We start from the raw sequence: 22,301 nt of genomic DNA, 5'->3' as shown, positions 1-22,301 counted from the left end.
TGGTTTTTAAAATATTGTGATCATGTTGTTCTTATTTATCCTTGATACATGGTATACAAAAATTTATTTATAGTTGATCCTACCTACATGCAAAGTATTAAACAGTTTAGAGACGGATCCTTATCTGTGAGTTATATAACCTATCTTTATACCTGTCTGTATAAAAGATTCGAGACGTTTAGAGACGAACACCTTTTCTACCTGTCTGTTCGAAAGATTCGAGACGTTTAGAGACAGGTTACCTGCCCTAAACTGTTGTACATGTGTTTGCGATCGCTGGAGCCATCGTTCTCCGTGCCTAACTGACCAGTACCAGTAAAGCACTAGAGGCTTAGACCATTTGATAGATTGATCATTGATGCATGCATCCATGGAGATTGCTTGGTTCGAGCATCCTCGACCATGCACGCATTAATTCTGCCCTAGTACCTACTACCTAGCTAGGGCTCAGGCTGTACAAGGAGCCGTAGCCGTAGCTGCACAAGAACGTACACGTCTTGGCCTGCAGGCTGCGCAGCTACCTGCAACTGTGCACGCCGCCCCTTGGATTCTCTACACACCACGCGCTCACATCACCTTGCTTATTTAACGCATCAATTAGTGGAGTACTAACACTGTGATTATCTTATTATTAACAACCAGTGTGGCCGTAGTAAGCTTCGATAGATCACCTCCTATATAACCATCTCTTCAGCTTCTCTTTTCTCACTTTCTCTTTCAGCGCGAGTTCGCGTCAGCTCCACCAGATCTTTGTAGAATCCGAAGAAGACAGCTAGCTAGCGTGGCCACCTTGAACTAAGCTGCAGCCGCCGCCGTCGCCGCCATGATCACCGGGCGCGACATCTACGACGTCCTGGCGGCGATCGTGCCGCTGTACGTGGCCATGTTCCTGGCCTACGGCTCCGTGCGGTGGTGGGGCATCTTCACCCCGGACCAGTGCTCCGGCATCAACCGCTTCGTCGCCGTCTTCGCCGTCCCGCTGCTCTCCTTCCACTTCATCTCCTCCAACGACCCCTACGCGATGCAGTACCGCTTCCTGGCCGCCGACTCGCTCCAGAAGCTCGTCATCCTCGCCGCGCTCGCCGTCTGGCACAACGTCCTCTCCCGCTACCGCCGGGGCGCCGGCGGCGCCGCCTCGTCCCTCGACTGGACTATCACGCTCTTCTCCCTCTCTACGCTCCCCAACACGCTGGTCATGGGCATCCCGCTCCTCCGCGCCATGTACGGCGACTTCTCCGGCAACCTCATGGTCCAGATCGTCGTGCTCCAGAGCGTCATCTGGTACACCCTCATGCTCTTCCTCTTCGAGTACCGCGGCGCCAAGGCGCTCATCTCCGAGCAGTTCCCGCCCGACGTCGGCGCCAGCATCGCGTCGTTCCGGGTCGACTCCGACGTCGTCTCGCTCAACGGGCGGGAGGCGCTGCAGGCGGACGCCGAGGTCGGCAGCGACGGCCGCGTCCACGTGGTCATCCGCCGCTCCGCGTCCGCGTCCACCACGGGCCACGGCGCCGCGCGCTCCGGGGTGGGAGGGTACCGCCCCTACGGCGCGTCGTCGGCGATGACTCCGCGCGCGTCCAACCTCACCGGCGTCGAGATCTACTCCCTGCAGACGTCGAGGGAGCCCACGCCGCGGGGCTCCAGCTTCAACCAGTCCGACTTCTACGCCATGTTCAACGGGAGCAAGATGGCAAGCCCGCTGGCGCAGCCCGGCTCCGGCGCGCGCGCGCCGGGGCTCGACGAGCAGGTGGCCAACAAGTTCGCGTCGGGAAAGCAGGGCAGCGACGCCACCGCGTACCCCGCGCCCAACCCCGGCATGATGCCGCCGCCACGGTATGTGTGTGTGTCCACTCTGCTGCACACCAATACGTGCAACGAGTTTCTGCTCGCTAATCGCTAGTGCTACTAGAAAACGTTTTACTCGTAATAATCTTAATTTGTGAAGTAAATGCATATAGTCCAATGAACAGTATTTTGCATTTGTTTTGCTCAGAAAAATTAGGAGCTGATTTTGATGGGAAAATATCCCTGAAATTTGTCTTGTGCTGAACCTATCTCAAGTTAATTACTTTGTCTTTTGCATTTGGTGATACTAGGAAGAAGGAGCTCGGGGGTTCGAACTCCAACTCCAACAAGGAGCTGCACATGTTCGTGTGGAGCTCCAGCGCGTCGCCGGTGTCGGAGGCCAACCTCCGCAACGCCGTCAACCACGCCGCCTCCACCGACTTCGCCGGCGTACCGCCGCCGGCCGCGCCGGTCGACGGCGCCACTCCAAAAGGTAACTAATACGCAGCAAACAGTCCCTCCTTCCAAAGACCCGTACACGCGACGCTAATCGTTTTCTCGTCACTGCGGCGTGTCATGTCTGCACTTCAGGCGTAAGTGGCACTGTCACGCCGATCAAGAAGGTGGACGCGGCGGCGGCGGCGAACGGCGACGTGGAGATCGAGGACGGCCTGAAGAGCCCCGCGACGGGCCTGGGCGCCAAGTTCCCGGTGTCGGGGTCGCCGTACGTGGCGCCGCGCAAGAAGGGAGCCGACGCGCCGGGGCTGGAGGAGGCCGCGCACCCGATGCCGCCGGCGAGCGTGATGACGCGCCTCATCCTCATCATGGTTTGGAGGAAGCTCATCAGGAACCCCAACACCTACTCCAGCCTCGTCGGCCTCGTCTGGGCCCTCGTCTCATTCAGGTGCAAATTAAACCTTAAAAACACTTGCCCATACACACCTAAATATCCATTAATTGGTTCATGCATGACTAGTTCTTATATGGCAAGTTCATCACTTTGCGACTTATCGGAACACATGAATTCCAAAAGGAGCAGTTCAGTTCAACTCCTGCAAGATTCAGTGAATCCAAACGGAGGCTTGTCAATTGACCGGCTCCAAGATTAGTCCACATTTCCATGTCGTTCACTACTAGGTTGCTTGTAACTTGTAGGATTAGCGTTTGCATGTGAGAGCACATGAGAGGTACGTCGGTCTCGGATCTGGCACATGCAGTGATGCACGCAGATGCAGGTCCTATATATGTGTTTGCCCTGGAGCCTTGCAGCAGACCAAATTAGCTGCGGCTGCCGTGTTTGTCTCCACCCATCCGGACGGCACATACATGATCGACAAAGCTCATCCATGACTAAATTGCACGATGCTTCGTGTCCAAAAGAGTACAATTGTATATTTTTATGCAAGCATCAGTGTGCTATTTTACTACACGAGATGCATGGCATGGCACATCTAGAGGAGAGCTGAAAACAGCAGGCATTTCTAGGGGAAGAGGACAGCACATGCTATACCAGCATCTGCAATAGATTATTGGTTCTGTTATCTTGCATATGCCGGTTAACATGGGTGGATTAACACATTTTGTTTTCTGAAAATTTCAGGTGGAACATCCAGATGCCCTCGATTATAAAGGGATCGATATCGATATTGTCTGATGCAGGGCTAGGAATGGCTATGTTCAGCTTAGGTATGAAACCATTGGCTATTTGATATATATTTCTGGTCATTAAAACTGGTATTTTGTTCTTTACATGAACCGAGAAATTCTGACGGTGCTTCATGTGGCCTAGGTCTCTTCATGGCTCTGCAACCAAAGATCATCTCTTGTGGTAAGAGGGTGGCGACGTTCGCAATGGCGGTGAGGTTCTTGACTGGTCCAGCGGTGATCGCCGCCACCTCCATCGCCATTGGGCTCCGGGGAGTGCTCCTGCACGTTGCAATTGTTCAGGTTGGCATCACCACTATACATATCATGCTCTAATTTTTTTCTTGAGATCATTAAAAAAACATAATAATCATACTGATGACTGTGGAACATGTGATTGATCGACAGGCTGCACTTCCACAAGGCATCGTCCCCTTTGTGTTTGCCAAGGAGTACAACTGCCATCCTCAAATACTTAGCACAGCGTAAGCAATTCCATGCTCAAAGTTTGCAAGAAATACACCTCATTCTTATATGTTGCTGCATGTACTCAATGCAGAAGGCTAACATCTTGCATTTTTGCGTTGTTAATTTTCCAGGGTTATTTTCGGGATGCTTATCGCGCTTCCGATCACGATACTCTACTATGTTCTTCTTGGAATTTAGATTTCTGGGTAGGGAGAAGTAGGATTCTAGAAATCTAGAGATGGATGCATGCAAAGAGGAAAACATTGGTTATCTTGAAGACATGAAGATTCTGAGTGCAGAAAAATAGGGAAGTAAGTAGGACCCTAGAAGAGAGAAATGCAGAGGAGAAAAAAAAAATCCTTGATTCCATTTTTTATATTTTTTGTTACTGTTTTAGATCCAAAGTAAAGGTTAGGGCTTTGAGTATGAAGGATTGAACCGTTAATTGGGCAACTTGGTACTGAAGATTCGCCCCGGTTGATTCCTTTGTCCGGAGACACACGATCTGCAAATTTCTGCCTGATCTCACACACAAATTGGGATAAAGTAATAGAAGCGGTTCCCAAATCGCTTGGTAAGATCGTCAGACCAATCCAGCCTGACGGCTTTGGGAAAAGAGCTGGAGCTTGCTTCGATTCAGTCCTTGCCTGCGTGCACAGATCTTTTCAGATACCAGTAGTAACTCTGAACGCTAAACTCTGGAGCTGCATCTGCCAGGGACTATTGGTTTGTAAAGGCGTCATGCAGCTTGCATTGAAAGAGTCCAAAGCCATGCAGGCATGCACGCACTGGCTCCTCCTAGGGATTCAGCAGTGGACCACATGAGGAAGCATCTTCTTGCGATTGTTAATGTTGTTGCCAAATTTTTTTTTTCTGTTCTTGTCTGCCTGCCCAACCCAATTAGTGGTGGTTAACTGTGAGAGGGTCAAATGCCAGCAACCAGATGGTCTGCTCAGTGCTCACAGCGCATGTGAAACCTCTGTTTTGTTTTTGCCGCTGCCTGCTAGTGGGCTGTCCTTTATTTGCTGCATGGAGAATGCAATGCATGGTATATGTGGTCTAGATCAACCAAGTTCTGAACTTATTTTAATGAGTAACCGCATCATTAGTCTTCAGCCTGGTAATCCTAACCGTGATCCTTGATCGCCTCATGAAGGCCGCCTTCAGAGCCTGGACCATTGGTGAATGCTGCTGTCAAAAGCTGGTACTTAATCTGAAGTTCTGAACATCCGATGTGAAAAAGAGAACATCTCCGATTGCGCCATCAGCAGTCGAGACCGATCATGCCGAATTCAGTATGTAGGAGCACCAGTGGAGCAGAAAGGTGAAACTTTGGAAGCTGGGTGCTTCGTTGATTGGACCTGGACTCCGAAATGTCAGCAAAAAGTAATCAGTGGGTAGAGGACAGTCAATGGAATCCGATTGAAGGAAGCAGTGGCAATAATCAACTACTTAGACAGACCAGCTCAGGCTGTCTGGGGGGATGATAATTGGAGTAGTATACTTTTGCGGCTGGTTAGTCAAAGCACTCCACATCAGTCTTGGAATCTCAAGGAAGATATGCACCTCAGAAATCTTCAGCTCGGTGTATCATCGCCTCAACGGCAAGCTTACTCTTGAAGTCTGAACTCTACCCCACCCCAGGTGCATATATGCAACGGAAATAAACATGGTTATAAAAAAAATTGCAACGGATACATGCTCTCCTGGTTCCTTCAGTTTGACTCGCTGACAGATCATACAGCATTGACCACGAAAGAAAAAGATTGGTGCTACCAGATTCAGCATAAAAAAATACAAAACACCTTCATAATAAACAGTTATTTCCATTTCCATTTCAAGTCATGTTTTCATAGATATCATTAGTAGCAGTGCACTACTTGCCGCCTCCTGAATTCTGAAACACTCATGTCTCCAGTATGAATGGTAGTTTCCGGCTGCGGGCTCCAAGCTCTAGCTAAAGGAGGCTACACCGTCGGTATCCGTGGCGCCTACACGGGCACGCAAGGCCTTGAGGTAATCAGGACATGCTAGGCTACGTGGTGGCCGGAGAGGTAGCTTTCTGTTTGGGCTCGGTTCTCGCAGAGGTAGGAGGCGTACCTGCAGGCAGCAGGCTGCACGGCGCAGCACGCCGGCCGACGAGCAGGAACGAGTCGGCAGGCAGGGTCGGTGGTGCCCGCCGCCGGAGGCAACGTAACCAAACGGTGAAACGGATCACCGATCAGGCGAGCACGCACGAGGCGGCGGCGCTTCAGGCTCTTGGATCCGCTGCTTTCCTGGGCGGCTGGACCAGAGATGGATCGCGGGCCTTCCTTCTATGTTTTAAGTGGGCCCGAAATCGATCGCGTTCCGCCGATTTCTTTGCGGTGGGTATATAAACACGACTGGGGCCGTGTGGGTGGGATGACGCGACTGGGCTGGGCAGCCCGCCTGCTGCAGATCGTTTTGATTTGAGAGAGCACGGAACGGGAGTATCAACAAAGTATATGCTCATCAGCTCTTGGCTGTCAACTGGAATCGCCTCGCCGTGCGTCGCACACGTACGTCGTCCTCTTCGCCTGAGCTACCCACCGCACACGACCGCGACGGGGCCCGCCTGCGGGGGGCGGCGAGATCGATCGATAATCTGGAGGCCTTATCAGTTATCAATGGATCGACGGCGAATCCAGCGCGAATCCGCCGTCGCACACGTAGGAGGAGGAGGAGAGGAGCCGAGGGGCACGCGCGTCTCTTTCGCGGCGAGCTGCCGCCCGCGCATTGATCGGGCCGATCGCGATTCGCCGCGACACCCACCGCGGAAAACCTGGTGGCGGATCGGAGGCCCTGTCGACGAGCGCGTTTTCTTTGCTGCTGAGGCCGCCTGAGGCGAAGCCGTGCGTGCGTGCATTTGTATTCTTTTTTCCGCTAAGGGTCACGTTCGAATTTCATTCCTTCACGAAGCAACGAAAATACGGAGTTTGTTCAGCAGACCGTACAGTTCAGAACTAAACCAAACCACAAAGAGACTCCAGGTGAACTTGGCACACAGGGTCGTCACTGTGCCACAAAAGCTACCCAGTGATCACCAAAGAAAAGCCAACACTACCACAACTGCTTGCAATTGATAAATTCAGGGCGATTTGCCAACAGATAATGTCCATCTTTTGTAGCTACCGGACACTCCCCGTATCTTCAGCTGTGGCCTTCGTAGGATGAAAGTGAAGCGCCGCTTTCTTTAAAGCTTCAGCTCCTGTTTCCAGATTCTCCTTGTCTTCTATTTTTTGCAAACCTGCTCAATAAGTTAAGAAAGAAGATGTTGGACAAATAATCTCTGCAGGAGATCTAGTCAATTTTCCTTCGAAGCAAACTCTATTTCTTGCATTCCACAAAGCCCAACAGATAGCTGACATACCAACCATACGGAAATGTTGGAATCGAGGTATAGTACTCCTCATCCAGACCCAAAATTGATCACGAGAGGATGGTCTACAGTCAGCTCCTGGTACCATGGCAACTAAACTCCATACATATTTGGCTAGAGAACAATCAAAGAAGAGATGATTTATATTCTCATCTCCATAACAGAAACAACATCTTTTGTCTCCTAGTCATTTTCTCTTTAGCAAATTATCTTTGGTTAGAATAGCATCGTGTTGGATTAGCAAAAAAAAAAATTTAGCCTGTTCGCTTCAGCTTATTCAGCCGGCTTATCAGCCACCAAACAGTGTTTTACTCTCACAACAAATCAGCCGTTTCAGCTTTTCAGCCGGCTTATAAGCTGAAGCGAATTCAAAGGTACTTTAGCCTTCCAGATTTGTTTATTCGACAATTCTGACTCAGCACCCCACGTGTGATTATATAAGGATCTCACATAAAAAGTACCAGATTTCTCCCCGATCCACTTTGGGGAATCTTTTTCATTTGACAATGCACAGCTTGTTAGGATATCTCTCAATCTTCTGAATTGTGTTTGGTTGCGCTCATCAAGCCATCTTCTGAAAATAAATGTCCACCCTCTTGCTGCTACAATTGCTACCTTCCATGTTGCTCATTGCAAATTTCAAACAGCTTAGGGAATTTGTCTTTAAGTGGCAACGGTCCACACCAGGAATCCCTCCAAAAATCAGTGTCTTCTCCATCTCCTGCTCTCATGGTCCTTCCGCTCATATATAAATCTTTCACCTTCAGCAAACCATTCCACAAAGGGGAGTTGGTGCTTTTCCATCTCAATTGGGATATAGTGTTTTGTTTCACATATTTCCTTTTAACAATTTTTTGCCACAGACCCTCTCCTGATTCCAGTTTTCACCACCACCTATACGGTAGGCAAAGGTTCATTCTCCTCTAGTCTTGTATACCTAAACCCCCTTTCCTTTTTGATCTAGCTATTTTTGTCCACTTCACCAAATGGTATTTTTTTTATTGCAACTTTCTTGCCAGAAAAATCTTTTTCTAGTCACATCCAACCTTTTTATAATTATTTTTGGAAGCAAGTAAAGTGACATACAATAAATTGGGATACTACTAAGACATGCATTTAACAAGGTCAGTCTCCCTTCCATAGAGAGGGAACTACCTTTCCAGCCATCAAACCTTTTGATAAGTTTTCCGTCAAGGTGCAACCATTCCATGATATGCAACCTTGAACCAGCCACCGGCACACCCAGGTATTTGATAGGCCAATAGCCAATAGCACAATTTAGCATTTCGGAGTAAGTTAATGTTTTCTGCTCATCCTGTGAGATCATGATGACCTCAATCTTCTCAAAATTTATTTTCAGTCCTGACATTTTTCCATATAGGTAAAGAAGTAGCTTCATATTTTGTGCATTTTCCACATCATCTTGTAGGCATAGAATTGTATCATTAGCATATTGAAATATAGCAACCCTGTTAGTAACATATTCAGGAACCAATCCTTTAATTAGGCCATGTTCTAGAGCTGTACTAATCATTTTAACCAAACTATCAGCTGCAAGGTTAAAGAGAAGGGGAGACAGAGGATCCCCTTGTCTTACCCCCTTACCACTCTTAAAGTAACTTCCAATCATGTCATTTGAGTCCCGCTTGTAACCACTTCCTTAATCTAATTACACCAGCTTTCACAAAGGTGACCTCATGGCGGCAATATCTTCCTTCTTCAACTCTCGCTGCGCAGATTTAAACCTACTAAACAAAGCCACAATCATTCTAATACCCAAAAAAGAAGGGGCAGAGAGCATAGCAGATTACAGGCCCATCAGCCTGATCCACGCCATTGCGAAGATCATAACAAAGACCTTAGCCCTGCGCCTAGCTCCATTCATGAACCAACTAGTCTCACCTTGCCAAAGCGCTTTCATCAAAGGACGAAGCATTCATGATAATTTCCTCTACGTCCAAAACCTGGCACGCCGATTCCACAGACACAGTCAACCGACCCTGCTTATGAAGCTCGACATATCCAAGGCTTTCGACTCAGTACAATGGGACTACCTCCTCACCATGATGCAACGCAGAGGATTCCCACCAAAATGGAGAGACTGGATCACGGCTATCCTGACCACGTCAACATCACGAATTTTACTCAATGGACTCCCCCTGGAACACATACAACATGGAAGAGGACTCCGACAAGGGGACTCGCTCTCACCGCTACTTTTCATCCTAGCGATAGACCCCCTACAGTACCTGCTATCGGCCGCCACGGAAAAGAGACTACTTCAAAAACTAAATAACCGTGCGGCAAAAATGAGAACATCCATGTACGCTGACGACGCGATGATTTTCATTAAGCCTACTACACGTAACGTCACAAATCTGAAGAACCTCCTGCAAAATTTCGGGGAAGCGACAGGCCTCAAGACGAACATCCAAAAAACTAGCGTCACACCGATAAGTTGCTCTCACACTAACATTCCGGAAGTGCTCCGCAACCTCCCTGTAGCGCAGAGGAATTTCCCGATAAAATACCTGGGCCTTCCTCTAACGGTCGAACGACTACGCCGCATAGATTTCCAACCACTGATCGACAAAGTGGCGAGCAAACTGTCAAAGTGGAAGGGAAGGAACCTCACGCAGGCCGGACGATTATGCCTCACCAAGTCCGTCCTATCCTCACAACCCGTCTACACCCTAACGGCCCTCAAAACGCCCAAAGAAGTACTAGAGGACATCGACAAAATAAGAAAACGTTTTCTATGGGCGGGAGACAACGAGGCCACCGGGGGAAAATGCAAGATCAACTGGACGAGGACAACTTTACCGAAAGAGCATGGCGGCGTTGGAATTCTAGACCTTCATAAATTCGCAAGAGCGCTCCGCCTTAGATGGCTATGGCATGAATGGGCTTCCCCGAACAAGACGTGGGTCGGAACCGCAACACCATGCGACGATCGAGATAGACTGCTTTTCGCTGCATGTACGACGATCCAAATCGGCAATGGGGACAGGACATGATTCTGGCAGGATGCGTGGGTAGCAGGCCGCGACCAAAGGACATCGCTTCACAACTCTACGCAAAAACCAAAAGGAAAAAGAAGACAGTGCGAGAGGCAATCCACAACAACAACTGGATCAGAGATCTTCAACTCACAGCAGGCCTTACAAACACCCTCTTGAACGAACAAAACCCCCTCTGTGCTAAACGATCAAAAAGAAAATCCCAACTTATTTTATTGTAAGCTTTTTCAAAATCTAGTTTTAAAACCAACCCATCCTTCTTCTTAACCTTGGTGTCACGTAGGATTTCGTGTAGACTCATTATCCCATCAATGATGTTCCTGCCCTTTATGAATGTAGTTTGGCAGTTGTTTATTATCCTGCCCATACAACTCTCAAATCTTAACATTAAAGTTTTGGTGATTATTTTGTAATTGACATTTAAGATGCAAATAAGCCTGAATTTCTGTATGTTGTTTGCATCTTTCAGTTTGTGCGAAGACGACAGAAGAACACGCGCAAGATGCTCGTAAAACTTAGCCACACGGGGCACGGGCGATCTCATGCATCATTACCCCCAAGAGAAGACACACCACCAAAAACATTAAAAAAAAATCATCATGGATGCCCGCGCTGAAAATGGACTGCTCGGTCGCTAACAATGCTGCCGAAAACATAGTTCAACTTGTTACAAAAACGGGTCGAAGAAAACGGGTCGACAATCCCCACCAGCAGATCGGAGACGAAGACGACGACGACGACGACGACAACGCGGGGGAAGAGCTGAGGGAAGAGAGGCAGGACGGACGGACGGGGCCGGCCGGTCTCCTCTGGCTGGCTGGCTGGCTGGCTAGTCGTCGTGCAGGATGGCCGGGTAGGAGACGAGTCGCCTGGCGCAGGCGGTGCAGGCGAATCGGCGCTTGGCCCTGCGGCAGAGCGGGAGGCAGCAGAACACCCACGTGGCCTCCACGTCCGTGGCCGCCACCCCGCCGCCGCAGTACGGGCAGCTCCCGGGCGCCTTCCGCGCGCCCAGCACCTTCTCCTCCTTCCCGCACAGCATCGCCGCCGCCCCCGACGCCGCCGCCATCGATCTATCCTGTATCCCCTCCCTATCTGGATTGGAGGACAAGTAGGACACCAGCTAAGCTAGCTAGCGACAGAACAGAGGAGCAGCGCCTGCTGCGGCTTGCTGCTGCGGTGGGTTTGTGGATATCGACCACGGGTGCTGCGCGCTGTGCTGTGCTGTGCCGGGGGTGCGCGCGAGCAAGCCGGCGGTGGGGCTCGCGGGCGCGCGTTTACGCCGGTGGGGCTCTCGCAATCACTCCCCTCCTGCCTTTGTGGTTGGCGCGGTTGCTCGTGGTTACTCGCGTGGCGTACGGCGGTGGTGCCGTAGTAGTGCCCGGCCGGTGGTGCGGCTCCCGTCAGCCGGAGCTGTCGTTTCCGGCCGGGCGGGCGTGGGATGGAACAGAGCGAGCGGATGGTGGCTGCGTCGGGTCAAGTGCGGTTCTGATCACTGATGTGAGGGGAGAGGCTAGCAGTGTGTGGCGAAGCTGCCATCGCATGGCGGATTGGCGGCCGACTGGCTTTCCGTTGCGGCTGGCGGGGACAAGAGGACGGCGGGGGAGTGCGCGCGCGGGGCGCTTTTTGCTTGGGCTTATTTGGTTTAGTCACATGCACTGCTTGTGACCGTGAGGGGTCGGTCGATCGGTGGACCGTGAGTGTTGCCCCACGTCCATGATCATGCGGATCAAGCATCATCATCACGTCGTCGTTGCAGGACCCGCGTCGTCCAACCTGATCATGCCCCTGTCACGCCGTGTGTCCGTATGGTGGTCGAGCTTTTATCTAAGTCTTGTTTAGTTACCTAACTTTGGACAACCAAAATTACTGTAGCGTAATTGTAACATTTCGTTTGTATTTGTGAATTATTGTCCAAATATAACTAATTAGGCTTAAAAGATTCGTCTCGCAAAGTACAACAAAATTGTGCAATTAGTTTTTAATTTCATCTACATTCAGTACTTCATGCATGTACCGCAAGTTTGATATGATGAGAAATCTTCTTTTTGCATGGTGCAAAAGTTGGAATTTTGGGATAAACGGCCCTAACCTCTTTCGGTTGGCTTCTTGGACCTCTGCCGCGTGGTTGTACTGTACTGATGTGTGCAAGCCGATGAGGACGTGGGACCGACGATGATGAATTTCTGGCTGCGTCCAGCAGCCAGTAACAGAAGTTGTTCTGACGCTGAACTCCAGAAGCAACCACCCAAACTACAGCCAAAAGTAGTTTTTTTTTAACTAGTACAAATTTCACAGCACCTTTCAACTTTTCACGAAAATTTACCCACCGCCAACTTTTCACGAAAATCTCCCACGTTACGTGGTTCGTTTTCTCTTCCTTCCGTCTTCCCGTCGCGCAGCACCCCCAACGCCGGCAGATCCCTCCTCTCCCGGCGGCTGCGCGATCTCTTCCTCGCGCAGCCGCAGCCGCCGCCGCGACCGTCCCCGTCGTCAATGGCCGCGCAGATCGACCCGGAGCTGCCGCGCCCCGCAGCTGGGAATCACGGGTTTGCCACCCGCCGTGGCCGCCGCCGCTCTGAGCTCATGCGCCGGCCAAATGCGCCGAGCTCCGGCCGTCTCCGTCCAATAGCCGCCACCCACCGCACCCCGACCTCCTGTCTGACCTCCCCAACCTCTCCTCTACGAGCGCCTGCGGCCACAGGGCCAAGGATTTCAAATCCCGCGGTCGCCCGTGGTCCTCCCGCCGCCGCCAAGACCTCACCGTCGACGGCACCCCTCCGGCCATCATCTTCACCAGCTGACCCCACAAACCGAACGCTGGTAATCCCCTCCACCCCGAGCTCGCCTCCTCCGCCCGTACCCCACACCGCCGGTCCGCCGGAACGCGGCCTTGCCGCCGTGGCCGCGCCCAGAGCGCCGCCCCACTCGCCACCGGCCGCCTATGGCCCGATTCCCACGACCACAACAAGCTCCGTAGACGCGCCTTGTCTCACTGATGCTCACGGTGATGTCCCCGTCGCCGGCGAGCCGCTGCCGGCGAAGTACCCGCCGCTTGACCCAGGAAGCTGTATAGAAGAAGGGAGGGAGAAAGAAAGCTGTAGAGAAGAAGTCCGCTCTCGGGGCCTGACTGCCTGAGCGCAAGCAGGAGAGCTCCTCTTCTCCTCTGAGACTCGAGCTGGCGGCGGCACAACTGGTGGACGCCGGTGCCGCACCTTGCCCGTCATCTCCCCTAGCTAGCTCGCTCCTGTCACTGCTTTGGCGATATGAGAGAGATGCTCGAACTAGAGACAAGAATGCCTGAACGGATAAGAACAAACGAAGAGATAAAGATATAATAGTCTTGTAAAAAAAATGAAAATTGACTGAGACGTGCTGAAGAGGCCCGTGCAGCACATTAAAAAAAGATAATGCTAATTGATCTACCATTAAGAACTATTGTGTTTTTTCATTGGCATACTTTTTTCGATCCCAGGATTAAAATTCGTGGAGGTTTGGATCCTTAAGCTAAAGGCTAGTCAATTTACATCGAATTTTCGAAGACTAATTAGAGGACTAAACATGAGTTAAGTATAAAACTAATTACACGGATGGAGGCTAATTCGCGAGACGAATTTATTAAACCTAATTAATTCATGATTAGCACATGTTTACTGTAGCGTCACATTGTCAAATTATGGACTAATTAGGTTTAATAGATTCATCTCGCAAATTAGCCTCCATCTGTACAATTAGTTTTGTAATTAATCTATGTTTAATACTCCTAATTAGTATCTAAACATTCGATGTGATAGAAACTTTAGTCCGGACTAAAGAACCAAACACCCCCTGTTCCTACATTTTTCCATAATGGTGATGCAAAACTTAAAAAAAAAATTCTTTTCTAAAATGATCATTTACATGCCAACCACTGAACAACATAGTATTTTACAATCAATTTGCATGCCAACAGTCCCTTAGGACTTCGGTAGCATTATGGACATTTCTTAACATTTCTTATAAAAATTCACGGTTTCACAACTGTTTGAACCAAACGACTTTCAACCTTCTCGCAGCTCACCACAACAACCCACGATAATCTTTTCGCAGCTACGATCCAAACCAACACACCGGGATCTCCTTTCGCTCCGGTCAGTGGGCGCAATGGCAGACGCGAGATGGATTGCTAGCAGGGGCTTGGGCAGTAGTGTTTACTGCTCTGGACAAAAATCCGGGTTTTTTCTTTTTTTGGAGCGACTGGTTTTGGGCTTTTGGCACTTTGATGCCCAACAGCATTTAAGGCCTGGCTCATAGCTTTAGTTAGTTTTCCCCTCAACCCATGCGCACTCAGGTTTTGATGGACGGATGGATCCTCAAAACATCAATCGTGCTTAGCCATAGTGATTAGTGATACCCTTTCAGTCTTTCACAATCTCAAAGTCGACTGGAATGGATGAACCTTTTTTTGGAAGTGCTTCTTTAACTCAAAACCAGCTGTTTTTTAGGGGGCAGAAGATATTGAAGAAATGCCATGTCCAGTTTCTTCCAAATAGAAGTGCCGGTGGAGGAGTGGATACTACGCCCTTCTATATTTAGGACAAACTAATTAATTTAAAATGAGCTACTTATTTAAACGTCATACCCTTTCGTGAAAAAAAGTAATTCTGGGATTCAAAATGTGTCAAAAAAATAAGTTATTATTACTCCATTCAGTAGGTGTATGTGCATGCGATAGTCAATTAACGTAAAAATATGATTAATAATAGAGGCAAACAATATCATTTCACTTCCTATTAATCAAATTGGTCGTAGAAATTTTAGAATGACTTGAGGGAGGTAGCGGCGGATGCAAACCGTGAGCTTAGGAGGGGCTCCTTCCCTTTTCTTACATCCCTTTCCTTACTGTTGTGTATCTTGTGTATCTCCTTTGCTCATGGTCGGAGGTGGAAGAAGATGGGTGGGTCTCACCGGTCATAGTATCATACATACATTTATAGGCCCACCAGAAGGTTTGGACAATCCTAAATATGGGATTGGATATCGAGACGGATCTGACATGGAGACTATGGTCTAGGACGGTGTAGTCTACATGGAAAGACATGAACTAGTCGAGGATTATGAAAGTACTCGTTGTAATAAGAGTACAACTCCTCTAGTCGTATCCAACTAATATTCTTGTAACCACCCGACATGTAACTCTGCCCCCGACAATATAAGGCGAGGCAGGGACCTTCTCCAAAGCGATTCAATCCAACTAACACACAGGATGTAGGATATTACGCAATCTAGTGGCCCAGACTTGTCTAAATCGTGTGTCTGCGTTTACCTTCGAGTTCCTGATCTCGACGAGCCCCACTAACCAAAATACTATCTTGGGAACCCCCCTCGGTAGGTTGACGGGTTTAAACACTGATAGTTGGCACAATAGGTAGGGGAACTCGCCGAGAATCCACTAGCGAACTCGATGGCACAGGTCATCATCAAGCCAACTGTCGCATTCGAAGCAGGCGTGGCGTTTGTCTTTGGCTCTTGGGTTTGCATCGCCATGGGTACTTACAAGCTTTGGCGAGTTGGCGGCACTGAATTCCTGCACAAATAGTGGGGATCTCGCTCACATTTTTGAATATTCATTTGAGCATCGCCATGACTTCATCAGTGCTAATCTCTTCCAGAGAGAATCTAGAGAGATCGTCCAGGCTGGTGTATTGATAGCCATAGTGGCACCTCTGCTGCAGGAGCTGGATGCGTCGCTTCATAAAGCTGAATGCCACTCCGATTCCAGTAAAGCCCTCTTGTTTCAACTGCGCTATTCCACTCATCAGCTCGAGTAGTTGGAGGCAATTTCCATGTTTTGGTTTATCAAGCCAGCGGTTGTTCCATGAGGGGTGATGCCCTATCAGTTGGGTAGTTTCGGATCATGGTTGCTATTGTAGCACCACTTTTTCTTCCATTCAGCATTGGAGTCTATCAACTCGTAATCCAGATACTAGCCGCTCGCTGTCTCTCACATCTGGATCCCGGTGCCTCCAACTAAGAGAGTATGATCTTTTGAGGGTTGTGGCTTCACACGAAAAAACTTCCGGAATAATTGAAAGTGCGGTCTGATCCCAAGAAAGACTTCGCAAAAATGAACGAAGATTTCAGTATGGAGGATCCCATTGGGGTTTAGATGCACCAACTCCAATTTATAATAATGCAGTAAACCTTGGAAGAAATCTGAAGAGGGCAATGGAAGGCCTCGCTCGATGAAGTGCGCAAAAATTACCGTCTCATCGGGATAGGACTCCAAAGGGTAGACGTTGCCATATGCAGATCGTCAGTTGATGAAATCCTGATCTTGGAGTAAATTGGCGGCTATGAGCGCCTTGATATCCTCCTCATTCAGAGTTGATCGCTTCCAAGCACAGACGGGATCTGGCGGCGTGGTCTGATCGGTTTTCCCGTACTTGGGCACCGGCAACTACGGCTCTTTCTTCTTGTTAGATGTTTTCTTCTTCTCACCTTCGTCTGATTTGGAAGCAGCAACTTTCTTACCTATCCATGATGTCACGAGCTTCTTCTGTCGCATACGCTTGGGGGCTACTTGGTGGGTTGACAGCGGTGCTAGTGTTCGGAGATTGAACAGTGGCGGCAGTGCTAGGGCTAAAGTGTGGAAGTTGGAAAGGCAAATGGCAAAGGTAAAATGGAAGGGATAACTTCCTCCATTATTTATAACAGTGGAACGGTAAAAACTACCCAAATAAAGGGATTTTGATTTAAAGTATCCACAAAATTTCGGACACCTGATTGGCAGTTATCTTTATTTTAGGAGGAGATAAGATCTCCTTCCAGAGATGGTCACGTTGACCAAAGGTTGACCCTTATACCCACCAAACTAGTCGGCTAAAGGTTCGAGGGCTGTGTGCCACGTGTCCATCGACAAAAAGTTTTTTCTCTGGATTTTAAGGGGAAAGTGATGCAAATTACAAATTGACCCTCAGCCTGATTCTTCGATTCAACCTAAGGCTTAGGGGCTACTCCATATGGAATGCGACTTTCGTCGCACTTCCATATAAAATTCAACATTGAAGGATATGAGATTGAGTTAAATAAGACTTGAGCACATTCTAGTTGCATGGCAATTTTTGGATACCTTTGAAGATTCAACCAGATGGAGTACTCAAAGAGCATCAAAAACTAGTCAGTGAAGTCTACAAGAGTACCCGGAACTGTTGCATTTGACTAAAAAGTACTCAGGGGCTTATCATACATACATCTATGGCAACACTAGAAGGTTTGGACAATCCTAAATATGGAGCTGGATCTGAGACGCATCTGATAAGGAGACCATGGCACAGGACGGCGTAGTCTACATGGAAAGACAGGAACTAGTTGAGGATTAGGAAATACTTGTTGTAATAAGAGTAGAACTCCTTTAGTCGTATCCGACTAGTATTCTTGTAACCAACCGACTTGTAACCCTGCCCCTGACAATATAAGGCGAGGCAAAGACCCCCTCCTAAGCGTTTCAATCCAACCAACACACAGAACGTAGGGTATTACACAATCTAGCGGTCTGTACCTGTCTAAATCATGTGTCTGCGTTTACCTTCGAGTTCTTGATCTCGACGAACCGCACTAACCAAAATACTACCTTAGGTACCCCTCGGTAGGTTGCCGGATTTAAACACCGACATAGAGATAGAGAGAGTAACGTGTTAGTGTCAAGAGCAAGAGATGCAGGGGTAGCATAGTCATTTCACGTGATTGATCCACGCTGGCCTGAGGAGAGGTGGCGTGCCACGTCAGCAAAAATGGTAAATGTGTTGATGAATTCTCTTTCGAGTGGCAAATTTGTAGAGGATGACTTTTAAAGAGGTGCCGTGGTAAGAATGTCAAATAGTTAAATATCCATCGTCCATTAGCTTCAAGTTCAGCCAAAACGAGCCCATCATATTTCGGTTTTACCCTTGGCCCGGCTGGCGACGGCGGCGATCAGGTTCCCACGACGATTCGCCCCCACAACGGCTACCACAGCCACCGCGGAGCGCGGACGCACGAATGACCAAACCAAACGGACGCGTCGGTGCACGGCGCCGCTCCCACGTGGGCCCGCGCCGGACTCAACGGTCGGATCTCTCGTCCCTATCATCCACCGCTCCTGTTTCAGACAGCACCAGGCTCTCATCAAAGCTCTCAACCACTTCCTAGTTCCTCCTCTCCCCCTTCCGGCCGCACCGAGCTCTCTCCATTCCTTCTCCCCCCAAATTGAAATCCTCCTCCCCGCGGCCCCGCCTAGGGTTTCGCTTCCTCCCCTTCGCGTCCGAGCATCCTCTACCCCACCGGCGGCTGCGGCGGCCGCCACCCCTCATCTCGTCGCCCTGAGACTTCCCTACCGCCTGCCTGTTCGGCCGCTCCCCCTGCCGCCCCGCCCTGACCTGAGGTAAGCGCCTGCACCTCCAGTTTTCCGATCGGTCGTTGCCCTCGTAGTGCGTACCTGCATGCCGCGCCGGTCTCGTCCCCGGACCACCGGAGCGCGTAGACGGGGCGGGGGTAGGCGCGAGCGGAGCCGCGGAGCGAGCGAGTGGGCCGTCGATTTCTCGTGCTGGGGGTAGACCGGTAGAGGGGATGAAAGCCGGTCTCAGATCCATCAGCGCCGATTGTTTCGATACTGTAAGCGAGCGCCGATTGTTTGATCGATCGACTGGGCTCGCATTTCCCCAAACTTAGGTTCTAGGCAGAGACATTTCTGAATTCTGAGAGGGTGAGCCCCACGATGTAGTGGCACTGGGGGTGCGCCCTTGTTCTAGCAAGCTGCGCGGGCATAGATGGGCAGGACGGGGTTTGTGTGGCGCAGGCCGGTGCATGTGCCCACTTGTGCTTGTGGATGTAAGGAGGGAAGGAACAATTGGTACTTTCGGTACCAGTAGTGATGGTTTATCCTGGTATGGTCATGACATTGTTGACAAAATTAGCTTGTGGAAGTGGCTCCTTGCTAGACTAACGTGATTGCAGTTGCATGTTTACATGTTCTTGCCGAAATGCTTTGTTGTACTAGCAATTTATGGAAGATGTTGATACGTGGCAGTAGTTGCTGCTTGCGGGCATTACTGGATGCACGTTTTTGATTTCTTAGCTGCATTGAATTACTAACATGGCATTGATGTGCGCACACCCTTGCTGTATAAGGGGGCCAGGGAGGCGATAAAAAGGTTGTTATCTTGTGAGATTTGCCTTTTCAGTGTTTGGATGTTTAGATATTAACTTAATGGGGCCAGCGCCATGCAGGTGATAATTTGGGCCATGTAGATTAAGGAAATATTAACATAGGTGTTATGCTTACCTCTCAATTCAGTGTTCTACCGAAATGCTAAATTGCAACATATTGGTTTCACTACGTTACTCTTGGTGCCACGGAGTTACAACTTGAAGGTATCACTCTGTTTGCAGACTGCTAAGGCTTTTTGTCCATAAAAGGTGCTATTGTGGCACAGAGACATTTCTAAGTGAAGTTGCTAATAAGGCGGGTTCGAAGCTATCTGCTATTGCTGCTGCAATGGTGAGCATTGCAAATTCTTAAACTGCAACTCAGCCGTGCTGTATCCCCTGATTCTAATGCCATGTCCATCACACTCTAGGCAACCAATGAAAACCTTCCACCAAATGTCATCAGGCAATTGGCTAAAGAACTGAAGAATCTTGACGAGTCACCTCCAGAAGGGATTAACGTGATTGTCAATGATGATGACTTCACTACTATTTTTGCTGATATTGAAGGCCCTGGTAACATTCTGTCAAGATACTTTGGTTTACCCCTGCCAATGTTTTGGGTCTTCCTCTATTAATTTGCATGCCTATGCAGCTATGCTGATCATGCTCTCTAAATACTTTGCGTATAAGGGTGTCTTTCGTCATTCCATAATTTCCTTGTTTCTATGTTTAGGGCTAAGTATTGATGAGTTGTTTTTATTTCTGGGAATTCATAACTGCGTATTATGGACCTGAAGCATTAATGGTTACCTTTTTCTATTTCATTACTTTATAATATTAGTTCTGAATTTAAATCTGGACACTGTGCAGGTGGAACTCCATATGAGAATGGAGTGTTCAGGATGAAGCTACTATTGTCTCGCGACTTCCCTCAATCTCCCCCAAAAGGTAGTTATCTTCTGATATTTCCAAAGTTCTTCGTAATTCATTTAGTACTTGAAGTGAAGCCTTATGTTGGAAATATACTGACTCTTTGACATGTTCCTTTGATATGCAGGATTCTTCTTGACAAAAATTTTCCATCCAAACATAGCTACTAGTGGTGAGATATGTGTAAACACACTGAAGAAGGATTGGAACCCTGGCCTTGGATTAAGACATGTTCTTCTGGTAAGTTTGAAGTTTAGCACAAGTCATCTCTTGTTTTGTTTGTAGCACTGCACAAGTGCTTTGCAAGGAATTTCCAATATTTGATCTAGTACAACACCTAGCATAAGTTCCAGCTGCTGTCACAACGTTGTGGAGACTTAGTATGTCTTGTTGGCATGTCTAACAGGTAGTGAGATGCCTTCTGATTGAACCATTTCCTGAATCTGCACTGAATGAACAAGCGGGGAAGATGTTACTTGAAAACTACGAGGAATATGCACGGCATGCAAGGTCAGCCCTTCAACTTCTATAATAAACTTGGGGTTGAGATCTTAGATTTTTTTTTCAATGCTCAGAAGTACAATATTAGAAACTTGAATATTCTTTATATCAGCAATGCTGACTGTTAGTCATGAATGTGATGGCTACAGTTACCATTTCTGACATCAGATCAAATCACTTGAACATTCTGTAGAACCGTATCTAGTTACTGAGTTATTTCATTGTGCCCCGTGACGCAGGCTATATCTAGTTACTGAGTTATTTCATTGTGCCCCGTGACGCAGGCTATACACCGGCATCCATGCCCTTAAACCTAAGAATAAGTCCAAGACTGGAGCTATTTCTGAGTCAACCACTGCTCTGAATGTGGACAAGTCGAGTGCTGCTTCCAGCGAGAACACACCATCAATGCCACCAGCAGTATCTACCTCCACTGCATCCAGAGCATTTGGCACAAACTTGCAGGATCAGAACCCAACTGTTTCTGATCCTGCCGCCGTAGGAGCTGCCGCAGCACGGAAGAAGGATGGCCCGATGGCTTCCAAAGCTCCTCTCGACAAGAAAAAGATGGATGCGCGAAAGAAGAGCTTGAAGAGATTATAGGCGAAAACGTCCCGGGAAGAGGGACGTCGTTGCCGGTAGATCAGAATTCAAATTTGCTAGCATGAGCCAGGTTCAGCAGATGCTTAGTGAAACTGGGAGAGAAAAAGGAATAAGTGGGGAGAGGCATCTGATGATCTGGAATTGGGGACGAGGCGGGGCCAGACGGGGGAATAATGTGAACTGGGTCCTTCGGGACAACTGTATTATGTTCAATGTCCAATCATTTGGAAGAACACCTGCCTATTTCCTTTTGTTGTTTCTCGTTTGTCTGGTGCAATCAATCAGCATTGCCTACTACTTGCCGTACCCATGAGCACCTGGCAGAGCGCGGCAGGGCGTACATGTCCTTCCTAGCTGCCATTGCCTCTACTGCCCACTTGTGCGTCAGATTCATGTTTCAATACTGGATGGAAAACTCAGTGCATGGAGACTGTCTGCATACTTGGACATGCTGCCTTCACCAAATACTCTTGTGGATAGTATTTGCTGTGGATTTCTTTCAAAAAAAAGTATTTACCGTGGATTTCTGTGGTAGCAGTGGTTAAGATCTGATGCGTGGAGTAGCTTAGTAGGCTAGTTGTTGGTTGCAGGCGTTAGTTGCTGGCAGAGCGTTGCCTGTAAGCTAAAAGGACTCTTCACTCTTCAGCTGGTAACTCTCGCCATTGGCATGGCAACCCAACGAAGTCATCGTTTTCTTAGAGAAAAAACTTGACAAGTCAATCTTTATACGCACTAGTAGACATCAACATCATACGACGAAGATCAGGAGCCGAGACCCCAAATCGATT

The 22,301-nt window shown here is 48.8% G+C and overlaps 3 protein-coding genes across 4 annotated transcripts; 2 read left to right on the top strand and 1 right to left on the bottom strand.

Moving 5' to 3' along the window:
- The first annotated feature begins 700 nt into the window (after positions 1–700).
- Positions 701–4,984, top strand: LOC117851751 (auxin efflux carrier component 2). The gene is made up of 7 exons (XM_034733645.2): positions 701–1,830; positions 2,094–2,275; positions 2,374–2,686; positions 3,383–3,468; positions 3,572–3,729; positions 3,835–3,911; positions 4,026–4,984. The coding sequence occupies exons 1-7, from the start codon at positions 824–826 to the stop codon at positions 4,090–4,092; spliced, it is 1,890 nt and encodes a 629-aa protein (XP_034589536.1). The 5' UTR covers positions 701–823; the 3' UTR covers positions 4,093–4,984.
- A 1,782-nt stretch (positions 4,985–6,766) lies between these two features.
- LOC117851577 (uncharacterized) lies at positions 6,767–13,641 on the bottom strand. 2 transcript variants are annotated; one of them, XR_004639596.2, is made up of 3 exons: positions 12,642–13,640; positions 12,404–12,564; positions 6,767–7,162 (listed from the first exon to the last, which is right to left on the bottom strand). XR_004639596.2 is itself a non-coding variant. In XM_072293234.1 (2 exons), exon 2 carries the CDS (start codon positions 11,378–11,380, stop codon positions 11,144–11,146), a length of 237 nt encoding a protein of 78 aa, XP_072149335.1. In that variant the 5' UTR covers positions 11,381–12,564; positions 12,642–13,641; the 3' UTR covers positions 10,818–11,143. The 2 variants fall into 2 exon arrangements, 1 of the variants encoding a protein (XP_072149335.1); XM_072293234.1 differs by lacking the exon at positions 6,767–7,162 and having other exon boundaries at positions 10,818–12,564; positions 12,642–13,641.
- A 5,045-nt stretch (positions 13,642–18,686) lies between these two features.
- Positions 18,687–21,764, top strand: LOC117852280 (ubiquitin-conjugating enzyme E2 22). Its single transcript, XM_034734297.2, has 7 exons — positions 18,687–18,712; positions 19,720–19,828; positions 19,908–20,052; positions 20,350–20,427; positions 20,537–20,649; positions 20,816–20,919; positions 21,195–21,764. Exons 2-7 carry the CDS (start codon positions 19,826–19,828, stop codon positions 21,511–21,513), a joined length of 762 nt encoding a protein of 253 aa, XP_034590188.1. The 5' UTR covers positions 18,687–18,712; positions 19,720–19,825; the 3' UTR covers positions 21,514–21,764.
- Positions 21,765–22,301: the final 537 nt, after the last annotated feature.

This window comes from Setaria viridis, chromosome 4 (assembly GCF_005286985.2).
Source record: "Setaria viridis chromosome 4, Setaria_viridis_v4.0, whole genome shotgun sequence".
In the NCBI taxonomy this organism is placed as follows: Eukaryota; Viridiplantae; Streptophyta; class Magnoliopsida; order Poales; family Poaceae; genus Setaria; species Setaria viridis.
The sequence above is the reverse complement of the archived record's forward strand: the minus strand, read 5'-3'. Positions and strand labels throughout refer to the sequence as shown.